This window comes from Cololabis saira, chromosome 17 (assembly GCF_033807715.1).
Source record: "Cololabis saira isolate AMF1-May2022 chromosome 17, fColSai1.1, whole genome shotgun sequence".
In the NCBI taxonomy this organism is placed as follows: Eukaryota; Metazoa; Chordata; class Actinopteri; order Beloniformes; family Belonidae; genus Cololabis; species Cololabis saira.
Window position 1 is genome coordinate 18,493,700 of NC_084603.1, and position 19,146 is coordinate 18,512,845.

The window sequence follows — 19,146 nt, forward strand, 5'->3', positions numbered from 1 at the left end:
GGGTTTTTTGCCTCTCCCTTGACATATATTTATGCTAATGTTTTGAACTACTGATGATTGCATTGCATTACAAGCTTGCATTAAGTGTGTTATAAGCTCCCCTTGCTATTTCTTAAATGTTTGACCATAATATGATGCTTTATCCTAAGATTAGTTAACGTATCATAAGGACAACAGGGGGGAATTGTGAGGTTAATTAACCTTTAAACTTGTTTTTGTCCTTCTGAAAACTGTGACATGTTTTGTTAACAGATGGCACAACAGCCACTTCCTTATCTGCTCAGGTTTTGGACTGTTCTGGTTCAATCACTCTACTGTAGTGTAATGATTCAATCGCACGTTATCACTTCCTCCCACTTTCCACTGTTCACTGTCCATATACGGTCAGTTCCTGTCAAGTTTCTCAATAAAACCATCATGCAGGAGGAGGGTACTTTGGGGAAGCTCAGGAGTTCTCAATGAGAGCCTCGTTGCTCTGCACTCCTCTAATCCCCCCTTCTGCAGAAGTGCGTTAAAACCTTTCCAAGCAGTCTCTGTGTTTTTCCTCGTTACGAACTGATGTAATGCTATTTTAGACCTAACACAGTAGTTTCCTCTGGTTTAGTTCTGCTGCTGGGTGACATTAGTCTTCAATCCCAGTCGCGGCCCGCGGGGAATCTGATCCAGAAGATGCAGCTGCAGAGTTAGAGGCTGATGCCGTTAACGCAGAGCTCTAGGTTCATGTCAATTAAAAACAAAGTTACATAGAGAAAGGCAGAGATCTGCTCTGGGGCTGGAGAAGAAGAAGAAGATCCATCTTTGGATCCACTTTCCTACATAGACGTGGAAAAGAAAACCCAATGTGTTGTTGAAAAAGAAAAAGATGAAGAAATGCATCAAAATAAATATGTTGTAAACTCAAATTAGAGTCTTCTGTATCTGGAATGAATTTATTCTTGAGTCTATAAGGTAACAATAATATAATAATAAGATAAGCTTGTTTGAATTGTAAAATGGGTTTGGCTAAATACAATATTTGACTAAAACTAGACTAAAATGGACAATTTGGTCGAATGAAACTTTACACGACTAAAAGGAGAATGAACGTGACTAAAACTAATAAAAACCAAAATGATTCCTTGACCCAAAGACCAGACTAAAACTAAAATTGAAACAGGCTGGCAGAAACAACACCACTGCAGCGTCTACCTGAGATCTGGCAACAAGCTGCTTCTTCAAGCCAAATATTGATGAGAAAACAAGAACGTCTGGGGCGTCTCTGGACATTTGTTTTCAGTCTGGAAAAAGAGACACCACGCTTTAATCTTGGTTTATATCTCTGCCCATACCAAAGCCGTTTCACTTCTTTGTATTTTTGCTTTTTTAATGACTTGGACTCACGGATGATCCTCCATGCCTGAAATATGTGGCCTTAAATTTCTAATGCAACAGCATACAGAATCAATCATTTCCCCTTTTCGTCTTCATTATCGTTCTCTGAACAGTGTTCTTTTGCTGTGCGTCTTTTATGGATGTAATATAGCCTCTCCTCTGCAGTCGGACCCAGTGGGCAAACGAATATAAATGCTTCATTGTGAGACAACAACAAACATCGCTTCCCCCACAGATCTTTGTTGTTACACACCACAGCTTGAAACGGTTTTGTTGGTTCTGCTAACCCGTTATCCGTCTTTATACCTGGGACTCACACAAACCTGAATGAGGTGTCTGGTTTCCACGGCGACGGGTCGTCCCTCTCTCATGCTGTCCGTGAACCAGCCAATGTTTAACACACGAATCGTGGATAGATTTGGTGGAGCACGACTTTTTAACCACGTCCAGAGGGAGGAAGCCCGGATATCCTCCGACACCACGTGAGTGACCGCATCGCTGCGCGGAAAGAGAGAAAAGAAAATGGGAATAGTTCAAGTTATACGTGTGCAGCAAACACAACAAACTCCTAATGTTGTCTGTCTTCAAAATAATAGTCTTCTCTGGCAGAGAATAACCCAGCGAGGTTGGTGACAGTGAGAAAAAACGCATTTGGGCCTAAACTGGGTTACTTTTGCGTTACTTTTGGTGCTTTTGGTTGAGTCACGGCTCCGGCACCTGCTATAGAGGAAATGCGCATGACGTCACAGATGCAACTTCACAGCAGGTTTTGCCCACTGAGTGTCAGAAAGACTGAGTGTCAGCGTAAACTTTCAGTTTGAGCAACTGGAAAACATCTAAAATGGGAAAGAGCTGTTGTGCGATCGACTGTACTCATAGATTTAGCAAGAAATCGGAGTTATCATTTTACAGACTGCCGAAAAATAAGCTTAATAGAGACAAATGGATCGCTGCAATTCACAGAAACAACTGGATTCCAGACACCGAAACGTGGATTTGCGGTTCCCATTTTGTATCAGGTAATGTTGGATTTTTGGGTAGCTAACGTTAAACCGTCAAATCATAAAGTTCGGTGTCCTCATCACTTTAATTTCACCAACAAATCCTGCCTTGAAGTCGGACCAGGCGTCAAGACTTTTGTATGCCTTCAAGCTTTGCTTCGTGTATTTCCCCGGCATAGAAATTAAGTTCATATAAATATCAGGAAACTGGATTGGTGGCCAAATATTAATGTCCATGGACCACTGGTTCTTGGTAACTGTACCAAATATTAATGTCCATGGACCACTGGTTCTTGGTAACTGTACCAAATATAAATGTCCATGGAACACTGGTTCTTGGTAACTGTACCAAATATTAATGTCCATGGACCACTGGTTCTTGGTAACTGTACCAAATATTAATGTCCATGGACCACTGGTTCTTGGTAACTGTACCAAATATTAATGTCCATGGACCACTGGTTCTTGGTAACTGTACCAAATATTAATGTCCATGGACCACTGGTTCTTGGTAACTGTACGGGTCACTGTCAAGTCCAACTGACGCTAATTTAAGCTGATAATCAGCTGTTATCCCGTCTTCTCCACTAGTTGCAGCCATTTTTGCTGATGTTTTGCCACTCAGTGCGAGTAAGGGGGCTGGTCCAGTGGGGAAGTGACGTCAATGCAGACCCTCTATAAGAACCAGATGTGTCCCACAGTTCACAAAGTGGGACAAACTTGTGTTTTGGCATGGCTTGTATGAGCAGGATGTGGCCCAAACTTCATAAACCAGTTGTGACATGGCAACTGGGACCCAAAACCCAAACAAGATTAAGACTCGGGCCACGTCTGGTACGGCCAAGTTTCAACAGCCACACTCTCCCCGAGTCAGCACTGTCAGTCCAAACCAGATGCTGGCCTGAGAAAACTGCAGATATGGGCCGAGTTTGGGCCAGAGGTTTCCACGCTACCTCGGTTAAGATTGGGAACAGAGGGGCCCTTTTCACAAATAATCACAAATGGGTTGAAATACTTGTTTTAGCAACTAAAAACCTAGTTTCAAGCCTTGATTATTTCATTTTACCATCAAATATTATTGTGAGGTATTCATATAATAATAACCTTGGACAGGCTTGAATAACTTGTGACTTGAGATGATTTTCCTCATTTAGTTTGAACGAAAGTCCTTTTTAAGATGAACCCAACAGCACCATCATTACTATGTCAAAGCGTACAGTTTATAAAAATGTGAACTATATGAACACATCTGAGCAAAAAGTGCTCAATAGTTTCAAAATCTAATTGAATATTTTATTTTAATTCAACTTCCAATCTGTTGTCAATAAAACCTGTCATAGTTCAAAAATGCCATTGCTCGTTTTTATAAATAATAATGAATTGTTACAGATTACTTTTGTAATCCTGTATTTGACCCGGTCTTTGTACGTTTTGACCGTATAGAAACGTAATTCTTCTATTATTTTACCTCTTTTCTTATCATTTTAATTCACTTTATTTGTTATTTACTGTTTAATTGTGTCTTGCCACGTTTAATGTTGATGTAAAGCACTTTGAATGACCTTGTGTTGAATTGTACTATACAAATAAACTTGCCTTGCCTTTCTTCCTTTTTTCTATGAATTTTACTCTTTCGTGACCACAATTCCTCAACCTCTGGTGGTTTTACACAGAAAATCGACTCCATGAGCCCAAATCGTGATTCCTGTTCGAGCCATGTACATAAATGTAATAGTTAGAGCAGAGAATTCCCTCAGTGGACACTTTGTGTAGGTTTTTGTGCTGATGATGTCGAGGAGTTTAAACAAAAAGAAGAAACATGGACCACCAGTGGTCCAGAACTTGGATGTTAAGCAGAGAGAGAATTCATTTTGCCAGTGATTTGGCCAATTAGGCCTTAGCCTGAGTTCTGCTGGGACCTCCTTTAAGGAATCTCACAACCGGTTTACTCACACGAGGAGAGAGGAAGAGGAGGAGCATGTTGGGCCTAATTATGCATGGATGAGTGCTCTGATTGGTCATCGGATGGCGTGCGGGGAACGGGAGGGAGGAGGCCGTGATAAAAAAAGTAACTGTAGAGAAAAGCCTCACTGGAGAGGAAGGGGGAGCTGGTTGAATGACTGCATGTATCAAAAAGAGGAGGGAGGCACCGAGGGTCTGTGGTGATTGTTGTTTACTCACTGTTGATCCCTAAGCAGTGCAAGCAGCGATTCTGAGAGATGAGCTGCATTTCAAACACTTCAGAGTTCATCCATCCGTCCTGCCGAGACCACGAGAGGAGCGTTCTCGTTGTTTAATCGAGCAGTGAGGGATCATTCAAAAATCTCAGGAAGCCACTGGTTTCATAGTCATCGCTGCACAAGTACATCTCATCATCCGATACCTAAATAAAGGCCTTCAAGGATGGACAAATATGTTTCATGACAAGTCAGCTCTAAAGTAAAACTTTTTATTGCTCTTTCATTTTTAAACCTCTGCTTCTTTCACTGAACATGTTTGGTTCTGGTTGCAAAACTCCTTCCAGAGAAGGTTGTATGAGTGTTTCTATGAATGGCTGCAAGTGCTTTGAACACTTAGACGAGGTTAAAAATGTACGATATAAAAAGTATTTAACCCTTACTGCTGTGGGAATAACAGACAGCTCCTTAAATGGACATCACTGGACTTTGTGGTCAGAGGTCATTAGTCTTCTGGCTTTACAAACGGCCTTTTTTTGTAGTTTTATGTTTTGTCTTGCCAAAATTATGATTCATTTTATGTTGCAAATTAAAAAAAACTAAAAAATAAGAAGCAATAATTGTACAGAACTAGTGTTGTCCCGATCGATCGGCCACCCGATCGATCGGGCCCGATCACGTCATTTTCAAAAGATCGGGATCGGCCAAAAAAGTATCGGGACATACTGTTATGGCTCGGCCGGCTGGTGTCCGACTCCGCGACCCGGTAGCGCTGGGAGCGCGGAGTCGGCGCAGCGGCCAGAAGAGCCGGGCGGCTCTGCTCTGAGCCCCAGCTGCAGCTCAAAGCGGCTCCAGCAGCTCCAGGCCAGTTCGTCTTATTTGTTTGCTTATTGCTCTGTGCCTATGTTTTAACATATATTAATTATTTAATCATTTTATAATTGCATTTAACAATACAGACAGTTGATGTGTGTTTATTGTAAGATTTTGGGCAGCGCCGGCGGCTGAAGAATCGTTTGTGCTGGTGGGGAAGGAAGCGTGGCTAACAGAGAGCTAACAGCAGCTAGGCTACGCTCAGATAAACGGTCTGAAAGTTTTAAAAACAAAGAAAAGCTGTCGGAGAAAAGTGACTGTAGTGTTATGTAAATGATTATCCGTCACTCGTAAATCATCTTTTGGTCCACTTTATTGACTCGGTAACAACACAGGGATGACGGACTGCTATTTTGCAGGCTGGTGTTACGGTCTAAAGGGTCCGTGTCTGAACAACCACAATTGGTTCCTACGCTCTGCGTGACATCAGCACAACACAGTGACAGAAAACTATAACAGCCACAATGAATATCTGCTGCTATTCATTTCATGCTGTTGAGAATTCTGCACTACGGTTAAGCAAAAATGTATTTTCATTTTCTTATTGATTGTGAGTTTGACTGGATGTCATTCAACTTTTAAACCTCGTAAGTAAACTACCTCCTTTTGAAGTGAAATTGATTTATTTTTGTTGTTTTACTATTCTGAACTTTTTGTTTTAGTTTACAATTTCATGTTTCTACATTTTGTGGCACCAGAGCTGATAAGCTTTGTTTTGATCCAATGATGCAGTCAGTGAAAAAACAAAAATATGTCCATGTTGGAGAGAATGGACAATACAGTTTTTTACTTAATTTACTTTACTTTTTTTTACTTTACTTTTTTACTTAATTCTTTGCCAAAATGTATCTGATTGGGAAAAAGTATCGGAAATGTATCGGGAGCCAAAAAAAGTGATCGGATCGGGAAAAATCGGGATCGGCAGATACTCAAACTCAAGTGATCGGGATCGGATCGGGAGCTAAAAAATCCTGATCGGGACAACCCTATACAGAACCCAAAATAGACAGCTTAATTGTATTACAAAAGCAATCTGTAACAATTTGTATGGTGAATTAAACCAATTTGACAATGTTATACCACAATGCCTGTTTCCAGGTATTATAAAGAGCAAAATTCATAGGAAAAAGGAAGAAAGAAAAAAAAGATACATACCTAAAGGTAACATATTCCCAAAATTTAGATTTTTATATTAATGTGAGGCTGCCCAGAATGTAAAACAGCAGAGCAGCATGCAAACGAGCCCCGCGCTGACTACGTTGTACCTCTCCAAACTCCAGCCCAGACGCGAGGACGCGCCAGAGGCAAGTCGGCAGTCGGCAGAGATACGAAGAACTCTCTCAAGTCATGTCTAGGCCATGTTCCTGTCAGCAGCAGCCCCGCCATCCCGTCCAAAAGAGAGAACCAACAAGCTGATCAAAGGACGGCCGCGTCCAGAACAGCTTTTACCCCATGAGGCGCTTTCATCTGCTCGCTCTCATACAGCTGCTACTTCATCTCCACAGAAATCTACACCATCACTGAGTAGTTAAATATTTAACATAGCAAGGAAATGAATATGTAAATTGAATTAGATGAAATCATTATTAAACCCTCTCCCCGAGAGTTGCGTCCTCCCTGCCCCATCAAGTCAAATATCAAAGATGGACCAAAGAAGGTGGACAGTGAGCTTTTGTTAAATGTTCCTCTTGACATGAGCATTTAACAAAAGCCTGGATGTCTCTGCTTCTTGGAGAAGTGTTCGCAGCATTGCAGTAAAAGCTGCGATGGAAATAAGAATCTGCCTGTTTTAACTGCTTTTACTCCAAATGCTGGAAAATGCTATATAGCACTTTGCTGCTTTGAGGTCTCCTCAGCTGCACAACGTGCAGATCCAATATTTCCAGTCTCCTGATCGTCTCTTGGGCCGCTACAAAGCCTGAATGTATTTCATATGCATCATCTTGTATCCGTGGAGACATACTGTATCTGTTCAACTGCTCCTGGAGAAACATGGCTACAGTATGTGGAGGAGATCTGAACGGGCTGGGGATCCATTCAAATGTCAAGAATCAATTCGATTCCGATTCTTTAGATTCAGAATCGATTATCAAAATTTGATTCGATTCCGATATTGATTTGGGTTAGTGTTATTAAAACTGTTTTTTGAGCTGTTGCATGAATTATATGACTGTGTAGTTCTGCAAAATATTAATACTAGTATTATATTGAGATTAAACAGCAAGTATTGCAGCTAATGATGCTGTAAGGACCAATCAGCTCCCAGAATGCTGATAGAACTGCTTTCAGAAACATCTTGTGGCAGAATTACCAAACAGATCCAGGGAGGAAACAGAGGTCGTAAGAAATAGGTTTTATTTTTTCCCACATTCCACTTAAATTTTTTCAATTTTTGGTCTATTTCGGTTTTTAATTTTTGAGAATTTGGTTTTTAGCATTTTATGCAAATTTAACCCCAAGACAGTATAAAAAGTAATGAAATAGACAATGTATGCAATTATAACTGAAAACTTTAATTTTTTCATACCTTTAAACATATTTAAAGGCAAAAACATGGCACCAGTTATTCTCGTGTCCAACAAAACATTCTTTTTTTGGGCATAAACAAAAAAATACCAAAAGTTGTAATGTAATGATGAAAAAAAATTGATCTTTAGACATACGAATCGATTTATAGGAATTAATATGAGTATCGATTTAGAATCGGAAAATCAAGTTTTTCAACACGGGCCTATGAACAACCGCATAGTTCTCAGGTTTCTACTTAAAGTTGACAAACTCATGGTGAACCATCAATATGGCTTAAAGACGGGACTACCTCTCAGTGGCTTAAACCCAGATCAAAGTAAAACCTGATTAAACCAAACAGAGGGGGTTGGAAAAAATATACAACAAAAAACTGAAAATAATTACACTGAAAAACAGGGTGGAAAAAATTAGCACAAAAATTTTTTTTTTAATTATAGCGAAAAACAGCTTTTTTTTTTTAATTTACAAGTGAATGCAATAGGGCTTGGTCGCCAAGTTGTATTGTGGGACGCGGCGGCCATGTTGGCAGCCTCGTGAGTGTAAGCAAACAGCAGTGTAGTAGCACCAAGTGAACAGGCGGAATGCAAAAAAAATGTTAAAATGCCGGAAAGAAACTGGAATTTACCGGGATACCTTAAACAAGGAAGCCAGGGAGCAGTATATGGAGAAAATAATGACTATTAACGGTTTGGATCCATATGAAATCCCTACTAAAGAGTGAGAGTCCTACGACTCTCATCAAAATCGGTATACTGTGAAAGGTTATGTTTGGTCGTTACAGCCGTGATCCAAGCGAGCCGACGACTCTTTGTTATATCAGATACTTGGCCTCCGTGGTTCTGCCTCCGAGCAGGAAAGCGTTGAAAAGTTAAACCATTAGCGATCTTTTCCCCACATCTGTTATGTGTGCAGCTGCTGCAGCTACAACAGCAACGGGTTACCATGGTTACGGAATAACGGAAAGTAATGATTACCAGTAAGACACAATGAAGAGGGAGCACGTCTGTACACAGTGCTCAGTGGTCCGAAGAGCAGCTAAGGTAGCATCCAACATGGCGGCTCCACCGAGCGATGACGTCAAGACGACCAAGCCCTATAGGCTTCCGTAGATTACAACAAAGTCACATTTTGATTCAAATAGTTTGCATTGGTTCCATTCTGCTCTGGGTTTGTGGGCTTGTGTTAATTCAAATTATTTCAAATCCTGGATTTAAAGCAACCATTTAAACTCTCTTAAGCACAGCTTTTTTTTCATTTTTCATGATATTGTCATTCTCTTAATGTTGCTGGATGTTGAGGCGGTGTGCTGCTGAAGTAAAACAGAGCCCCGTATCTCTGTAGAAGACGACCGAGCAGAACACGGGGTCAAGCTGAAAGTGATTCTGTCACCAATGTTCTGGTCTAAACAGTTAATATCACTAAAATACTACTGTATAGTGGGGATTTTTATGCCCCATCACAGAGTTGTTCACAACGTAATGACTTCTTAATCTTCTTAATCTCAGCAGTTCCGTACAGCAGCCCGATCTCTCCTGTGTGAATCTGTTGAAACTTAGATCATCTTACTCAGTTCCTCTTAATGTAAAGCAAACTATAAGATTTTAATCCCCATTTGCAAGTTACCAAAGTTACCCCTTAACCCTTTAATCAGACAAGAGTCAACGACAAATCAGCACTCGTCACTCAGCGCTGGATTGTTACATACAAACCATCTTTAAATTCTAGCATCCTAAATACTGTATATGGGGCCGTTGGCGACTCCGTGCCAAACAATAGGTGAAAGAGGAAGGTACGTTATGGGCTGAAGTCACCGTGAGGAAGAGAAACCTGCATGGCAAAGAGGAAGGGGCTTCTTAACAGGAGCTCATGTGAAAGTCTGGATTTCTCTGCATCCTGAAGTTTTACAAGGATGGGGTGAAACCTTTTCTGCACATAGAAATATTTATGTTCAGTCCTCAAACCGGTCCCTCAAGAATGTGCAAAGTCTAACTACGCCGAACCTAAAACGAAGAAAAGTTGAAAGCCAGCTAACAAAAATAGATGTTTTGGCAGTTTGCTGATGTGGAATATTCAGCGTTAACATAATGCCAAGAGGTAAAGACATAAGCGGTGATCTTAACTACGCAAATGTTAATGCAAATCAATCTGTAAAGGGTTATAATGCAAAACAAGTTGGAGTTTCAAGGTAAACGTTAAGAGAAATAATTTACACCACAGCTGATAATTTTTCAGCATATTAAATGCAAATTCAGACTGTGAAATGATACAAAAAAAACAATTTATGTTCTGTCCTCATCCTCAAGAATGTGCAAAGTCTAACTACGTCGAACCGAGAACGAAGAAAAGTTGAAGTCAAGAAAGTCAGCTAACACAAGCCTGTTCCAGAAACTGATTAAGCTTATACTCATACTGATTCTGTGTAAACATACATACAGTATGTATTGATACCGATATATTACACAATGTCCTGAAGTCCCACGGAAATGACTTTGGTTAAAAATACCACAGAGTTACAGTCCAAAGTTCCCTTTTTGTACAGTAACTGAGGAAGCTGGATGGTTCAACTTTGGTCTGCGTTCATGATGTCGAAGCACCCGCTCTGAATGATTCTCTCGTGAGAAATACCCAGGCCAGGGGCCTGATGTACAAAACGTGCGGCGCACAAAAAACGCGTGTTCGCCACTTTCAACACTCATGGTCGTATGTACAAAGAATTATGTGAACGTAGAAAGCTGCGGTCCTTCACTCACACATCAAGGCTGGTAAACGCACTTTTCTAAGGTTTTGTCCGTTGGCGACACTCACTGGTGATGCAGTGAAGTGCAGAATATGAGGAAATAATTTCACGACCACAAGGACACGACAGTCCCCACATCCCCAGATAAATTACACAAGAGTGGAGCTGCAACAATCTCACAATCAACCACATGATCTGAACAAACAACTAAAGGCAGGAGCTCAACGATGGAACCTGCAAATCCTGATGGAGCTTTGGCTCCGTTAAAGGACCCTGCTGATGATCAGATCACACCGACCTGCTGGTCCAGGACTAAGACTGGACCATCAGCTGGAGCTGCTACAGGTCGGACATCTCTGTCACCATGACGACCATATGGGACGACTACTGGAGATTAAAGCCAGATCCTAAAACATCCCATAACTGTGTCTGGACAGAAAATCATTAAAATACATTTTGCAGCAAAAAACCGGTTCTGTAAAGTTGTCTTTTAAAATAAAACTAAGATGTCACGGAAAGGTTGGTTGGTACGAACTGATGTGATTCAGCAATGATGAATAAAGTTTTCATTGAATGTTTAGGCAACTTTCAGAGTCTCTCCTCGTGCGGCTGCTTCACTCCGAGTTACAGCAACTTTGCTCTTTATTTCTCACGTTTGCACCTCGATAATCCTGTTGGAACAATTGTCTTTATTTCTGCAGCAGAGGAATCAGATCGTGATGCTTCATGTTTTAAATATAAATGTATATTGTTCACATTGTTATACTTATGAGAGAGGTGATCGCGGACATCCACAATGTGTAAGACTCAATAAACGTGTACATTGGACTTAATCCGTCAGTATATAATACGTGTGACAATAAAGCGGAACGAGTAGCCGTTTTTCATCCACAAACTTAAATTCTGGTGTCGGTTCTTAAAATACAAACAAGAAAAGCAGAGTGTAATGATGCACTAACGCTGCCCATAAACATTCACAAACCCGTACGATCATAATAAAACCAAAACTCTTCACGGAACGCAACGCAAAGCAAAGAACAGCATTACCCATAATGCAATGCAGCTGAAATCGGGAGAAATGCCCCAAATAAATCATTTATTCCAGGTCACAGCCGATGTTTTTTTTTATTTGTTTTACCTGTTTTTGCACATTTCTTGTTAGGATGAGCGGTTTTTAATGGATAATTATCTTCATTATCATATTCAAACATGTATTTGAGGGAGGAGACAGGGCGGAGTGTTGTGCTCCCGCATGTGCGCTCAAATCCACGCTGATTGGTTTGTACAGAGCAACCAGCGTGGATTTGGGCAAACGCAGGGTTTTACAGTACATGAGGCCCCTGAGCTGCCCCGAACCAAACGACTTAGTGACGTCAAGCACCCAAGTAAATCCTCTTTCGTTTACACAAAAACGAAGCTCAAAGTCTCCAAAAACCATCATTTCTGAAAACTCCGGCCAAAGTGGAGATTTAGAAAAAACTCCATCTTCACGTTTGCTTGTAAACGGAGAGAAACGGAGATTTAGGCTTCAGAACGCCACGTTCTATGAGACAGAAACGTCACCAACGTCATGAGTGCGATCTGTGTTTACAATTATTTTCTAACCGTCAATATTTTCTTGTATTTTACCTGTTTTATATTCTAACGTCGCACTTAAAAGTAACTCCACTTCTCTGTCACTCCAAACCAAAGACTCTCGTTCATCTTGGAAGTAACTGGAAGTTACTCGTGTCATTTGTTGATGTTTTTTCCAGGATTCTGATTGGCTAGCATGACTTTATCTTCTCGTTACACTGCCCCCTGTAGGTTTGGCTGCTCATAGCACCTTAACAGTATTTATGCAGGTTCCCTTCAAAACATAGAGGGGGAAATATCAATTTTTGTAAATACCCGGCTCTGTGGAAACGTGGCCTGAGATTTACCTGCTGTACTCTACTGCCCTTACTTTTTAACAACTTGTGCTTTTTATTATTTTACCTCTTTTCTTATCATTTTATTTCATTTTAATTTGTTATTTACTGTTTAATTGTGTCTTGGCGCTTTTAATGTTGATGTAAAGCACTTTGAATTACCTTGTGTTGAATTGTGCTATATAAATAAACCTGCCTTGCCTTATTCAGTCAACCAGGACAAGCATGTCGTGTGTGTGTGTGTGTGTGTGTGTGTGTGTGTGTGTGTGTGTGTGTGTGCGTGTGTGTAAAAGTACATTCAACATGTCAACAGGGTATCTGGCTAACGCGCTGGAGGCAGCGTGCCTGGAACCGGTGTAAGACGAGATCCGGGAGGTGTTGCTATCAATCTGCAGCTGATATCAGTTCTGTCAGCTTGCAGCATTAATGTCAGTTTGAGGCAGGCGCGCTCCACTTCCTGTCGTTAGTTTCAAACAATTGCATCAAGCCAAGTGTAACCGTAGGAGCGCTCAAGCTGTGTTTCTGGGAATGCTGCCACGGCCAAGCTGGCGTTCGGCTGGCAGCAACACTTTAGAGACGAATTCAAACACTCGTTCTGCAGACACACACACACACACACACACACACACACACACACACACACACACACACACACACACACACACACACACACACACACACACACACACACACACACACACACACACACACACACACACACACACACACACACACACACACACACACACAATGCAACACTTGTAGGGAACCTTTGACTATAGACAGTACTGGAGTTGTAAAATAAAATCAGGGGGGATGGTGGATTTTATCATATGGGGACAGATAATTTGTGCTGATTACAAATAATATAATATATTACAAATAATAGCAGTGACCAAAACACCTGCAGAAATACTGCAGGAATGACATAGCAGCAGTTAAATGCAGCCTTCTGTAAGCTTTAAATATCCACTGGGCTTACATCAAATACATCAAAACACAACAATAAAAAACACTTTTCTGAACTTATCAATATGACTCTGTCCTTCACAGGATAAGTAACATGGATCACTGCAAAAATCCTAAATCTTAACAAGAATATTTGTCTTATTTCTAGTTAAAATGTCTCATTTTAGTAAAAAAAATCTCATTACACTTAAAACAAGACTCATCACTGAAAAAAACAAAAATTTTCACCTGCTTCAAGTAGATTTTCACTTGAAATAAGTAGAAAAATCTGCCAATGGAACAAGATTTATCTTCTCAATACAAGCTAAAAAATGTTGTCCCACTGGCAGATTTTTCTACTTATTTCAAGTGAAAATTTACTTGAAACAGGTGAAAATGGTCAAATAAGTTATTTTTCTGGTGATGACTCTAAATGTTGAAATAGCAGTAAAACCACATTCATTGATGAAATGACATAAGGGATGGAAAGGAGGGATGGCAGTTTTACAGGGGGGATGATTTGGACCCTTTTTATTTCAGGGTGGGATGATTTTGACCGTTTTTATTTCAGGGGGGGATGCCATCCCTCCTCATCCCCCCTCAACTCCAGTACTTACTATATACCGTTCGCACAACGTTGAATCATTCAGTGAAACGTTTAATTGTGAGCTTCATTAAACAGTTTTCTAAAAATAATAAAACTGCTAAAAACGCCCTTTCCCTCTGAATTGAAGTGATGCTTTGAAAGACGACGTGTTCGCCAGGGAAACCGGAGAGCGTGAGCCTCCCGGCCTTGAAGCAAAGTAATCATTAAGATGAATAAATAAGGGTTGCATCTGGAGTATCTGCGACCTCGGAGGGAGCCGACTCTGAAACGAGACCGTCGTCGAGCCGAGGACTCGCGTCGTGTTCACAGTTTGTGTTTTTTTACAAGATATTTTTTATTCAAAGGGAGGAAAAATGAAAGATCTATTATTACAATACGATACATGATTCACGACCGCGAGGAACAAGTTCACAAAACATCCACTTACTGTAAGAGTGACTCGATAAAAAAGTTTTCACCAAAGTAATTTAATATTTTTTTTCCTATTTTTCACTCTGCCAACAAGCTGCGGCCGGTTTAGTCATTTCCTCCACTTCCTTTATTTGTGTTGGCGCTGTGAGTTCTGGCTCGGGGGGGATATCCACTAAGGTGAAGCAAAAAGGATGGATGCCCTGACCCCCCCCCCCCCCCCCCCGCCCTTAATTAACAATTCATGAGACGACGGTGGCTCTATAATTAGATTACTGGACCCTAACCTTTTAAAATGCAGCTAAGTTTGCACGGAAATGGCACAAAGTGACACGGGCGGCTGCAGAACTGGCGCCGAGTCGTGTTTTTTCCCGGCGTGGTTGATCTTTTTCGCTCCCACCTCCGGGATCCAGGTCAGAATTATGTGCTCATAAATTCATTGCATCACATTTCAACAGCTCCCGCAGGTGTTGAATGAATTTTAATTTGTTTTAATGAGTGAACAGGAATCTTTATTCTAAGAATTTTCAGTGTCCATTTCCCTGACTGCGTTTCCAGCATCAATAACCCTTTTAAAACCCGAATATCAGCAATAACCCGAATTTGCATGGCCATGTAAACACCAATAACCCCTTTGAATAACCAGAATTTCCTCATATTCTGGTTTTTAAAAACCTGAATATTCCCCTGGGTTACTCCTTTTAAAACCTGAATATTGGGTCATGTAAACACCAAACTGAATATCCCCATCAAACGGAACAGGAATTTGTTTTCTGCTCATGCTCTGTTCACAAGGAATCCTGGTCTTTTGAGTCCAGGAAGTTCTTATAAACACGGAGAAACCAAGACCAGGAGGAGACTAATCACTTCATAAATGTAATGAAGGATATGAACATTTCTGCATTTGTAAACGGTAGAAAGTAGGACTGAACGATTTTTGAAAATAATCTAATTGCGATTTTTTTCCTCAAATATTACGATTGCGATTTAATATGCGATTATTTATTAAAGGTTCTGATCTCGTGTATTTTTCAACTACACAAGCAATAAATCAGTTTGTTTTATAATAAACAATGTCAGATTTATTTAAAGCACAGATTACAACAATAAAGAAAACAAATCTGTGGCTTTACCTCTTTAACACGTCTACACACGTCTACACACGAGTGTTATGGGTCGTTCTCTCTGAACCCAATCACACAACACCAAACCGGGTTAAACTTTAGCCAAAACGGGGCGTAGTTTAATAGAAAAACACATAAAAACAGAAAAAAAAGAACAAAAAACCTTCCTCACAGGAAACTCAGAACTTCTTCACAAATAACTCAAAAATCACAGAGAGAAAAAAACCACCAGCAAACTAACAAACAAACCAACAAAGCTCACAGAGTTAACAAAACCAACCAGCAATGAACAACTGGCAGCCCCGCTGTTTAACTTCTCCTGATGAGCTGACGGGCTGCAGGTGGTTTAAGGCTGATTTATGGTTCCGCGTTACACCAACGCAGAGCCCATGCCGTAGGTTACGGCATAGGTTACGGCATAGGTTACGGCGTAGGTTACGGCGTAGCCTACGGCGTAGCCTACGGCGTAGGTTACGGCGTAGGTTACGGCGTAGGTTACGGCGTAGGTTACGGCGTAGGTTACGGCGTAGGTTACGGCGTAGCCTACGGCGTAGCCTACGGCGTAGCCTACGGCGTAGGTTACGGCGTAGGTTACGGCGTAGGTTACGGCGTAGGTTACGGCGTAGGTTACGGCGTAGGTTACGGCGTAGGTTATGGCGTAGCCTACGGCGTAGGTTCTGCGTCAATTTAACGCGGAACCATAAATCAGGCTTCACAGTGCGACTCCACTGTCTGCCCGGCTCGTCGCCGCGCGCAGCTCCTCGCCATGCCGACTCCGCGCTCATATATTTAATACATTTATAAAGCCCATATATTTATAAAGCCCCGCCTGGCCGAGCCCTAACACTGAGGCCATGGTAGATTTAGGTTACACGCGGACACGCGGCACTGTTGACCTTTTTTCCCTGCCGGCAACGTGACCAGATCACGTGACTGGTCAAATCGCAGCCTTTGCGGTTAGAAAATCTCGTTTTATCACATCGCAATATCATCGCAAATGCAATTAATCGTTCAGCCCTAGTAGAAAGTACCGGGATAGCCAGATTTACAAGAAGTTGCGCGAAGCAGCATTTGTTTTGAATTTGGATACAGGAAGAAGAAGCAGAAATGACGGGAATTGTGTCATCACGTTCTCCGTGCGTCGCCATGTAAACGGAATATTCCGAATGTTTCAGTAACCGGAATATTAGCAATAACCCGAATTTTGACTGCATGTAAACGTAGTCACTGACCTCCACAATAAAAGCCACCAACACCAGCAACAAAAGGGGAAAACACACGCAGCAAACATGCAGGAAAAGCTTTTGCCGTGCTCTCTGCACACATGGGGCGTCTGGAGCTTCACATTGAGAAAAAGCCATTTCTGAATGTGAACCCGAGCCCAGCGCAGTCACTGAACAAGAAAATGGTAATCATCTCCAACCTGAGGACGTCTTCCACAGTAAAGCCCTTTGACCGGGCCAGCTGGGTCAGAAAACTCCTCCTGCTGCTGCCCATTTTCCTCTCCACCAGGAATATTCTGACATCCTCAAACTTTGCCTCGGCACACTTGGGAACGCCGGCCTCCACCGGCCTCGACCTCTTCCTCGGACGAGGCGCGACGGGAGCGCGAAGCATTTTCTTTCAAAGAGAAGCTGCACTGCAAAGAGCTCCGACTTTTTTGTAATCTTTATTTGTCTGATGTGAGTAACTTCCATCAGGGAAAAACAGCCGCTTTGGTAGCGGTTCTGTTATTTATTTCACAGTTATAGCTCTCTCTCTCTTTCTCTTTCTGCCTGTTTTTTTCTCTCCCAACAGCAGGACGGTGTTTCGGTTGAAGCAGAGTTGGTGAGAGTTGGCAGAGAGAAAAAAGGCTCTGGCAACAGGTGTCGAGGATTTGATGTTTACCAAAAAAACACCTGCCAAGATAGAATGATTGAGAATCTGAGAAGTAGAGGGGAAAAAAGAGATAAAAGATAAAAACACCCCATTGTACGGTGGCCGAGACCCGCCATTGCTGGAAATAAAAGAAACGCTGCAAACAGAAACAAACGCCGCTGAAAATAAAATAAATGCTTTGCAAATAAAAGAAACGCTGCAAATAAAAGAAACGCTGCTGCAAATAAAATAAACGCTTTGCAAATAAAATAAATGCTGCAAACAAAAACAAACGCTGCTGCAAATAAAATAAACGCTTTGCAAATAAAATAAAAGCTGCAAATAAAAACAAAACGCCGCTGAAAATAAAATAAATGCTTTGCAAATAAAATAAACGCTGCAAATATAAAGAAACGCCGCTGCAAATAAAATAAACGCCGCTGCAAATAAAATAAACGCTGCAAATAAAAAGAAACACTGCTGCAAATAAAATAAATGCTTTGCAAATAAAATAAATGCTGAAAACAAAAACAAACGCAGCTGCAAATAAAAGAAACGCTGCAAATATAAAGAAATGCGGCTGCAAATCTTCTTCTCCTCTCACGTAAAAAACACCGGTGCATCGGCAAAAATAGTTCCAGGTAATTCACTTCCGTTGTGGCTTTTTTATTTGCGTCGTTTTTTTTATTTGCAGCTGCGTTTATTTTATTTGCAGCGGCATTTGTTTCTGTTTGCAGCGTTACTTTTATTTTCAGCAATGGCGGGTCTCGGCCACCGTACCATTGGCATGGCGTTACTCACTTACAGTAAAAAGTTGTTCAGCAGTGAAACGTCTCGAGGAAGTAGAAACACCGCCGTGACCCAGAAGCTTCTTAAAAAGCCGCTTGAAAGTTTTCCTGGAGTGGCTGTACGCCTCCTCTCTTGGCAGGAGGAAAAGTTCACTCCTGGGAGACGCTGCATCCTGGTCACCCTCTCAAACCTCTCACAGCTGTCCTGCCATGTCCGGTTCGTCTCGCCACTCACCGTCTCATTATGTCTGACCGAGTCTGCGCCATCTGCTCCACGGTTTTAATTAGCTCGGTGTCTAAAATGAGAGCCTTTGTGGGGGATTCCCTAGAGAGCCCACGGGAACGTACAGGGCCGCTGCACGTACGCAGGTATAGGTACGGGAAAGATGCTGAGGATCGGTAGCATCAGTACTGGTCCAAATCATCCCCCCTGTAAAACTGCCATCCCTCCTTTCCATCCCTTATGTCATTTCATCAATGAATGTGGTTTTACTGCTATTTCAACATTTAGAGTCATCACCAGAAAAATAACACCAGAAAAATAACTTATTTGACAAATTTCACCTGTTTCAAATAAATTTTCACTTGAAATAAGTAGAAAAATCTGCCAGTGGGACAAGATTTATCTTCTTATTACAAGCAAAAAAATATTGTTCCACTGGCAGATTTTTCTACTTATTTCAAGTGAAAATCTACTTGAAACAGGTGAAAATTGTTGTTTTTTCCAGTGAAGAGTCTTGTTTTAAGTGTAATGAGATTTTTTTACTAAAATGAGACATTTTAACTAGAAATAAGACAAATATTCTTGTTAAGATT

At 41.3% G+C, this 19,146-nt stretch overlaps 1 protein-coding gene across 1 annotated transcript in view; it reads right to left on the reverse strand.

The window, feature by feature from the left end:
* dntt (deoxynucleotidyltransferase, terminal) overlaps nucleotides 1-17,302 on the reverse strand; it is a 272,267-nt gene extending 254,965 nt beyond the window's left edge. The window contains exons 1-2 of the mRNA XM_061745490.1: nucleotides 17,109-17,302; nucleotides 1,695-1,869 (exon numbers count right to left, since the gene is read on the reverse strand). Of these exons, the coding sequence (XP_061601474.1) occupies nucleotides 1,695-1,869; nucleotides 17,109-17,302 (369 nt within the window). The remainder of the gene's footprint in view (nucleotides 1-1,694; nucleotides 1,870-17,108) is intronic.
* Between the last annotated feature and the right edge of the window lie 1,844 nt (nucleotides 17,303-19,146).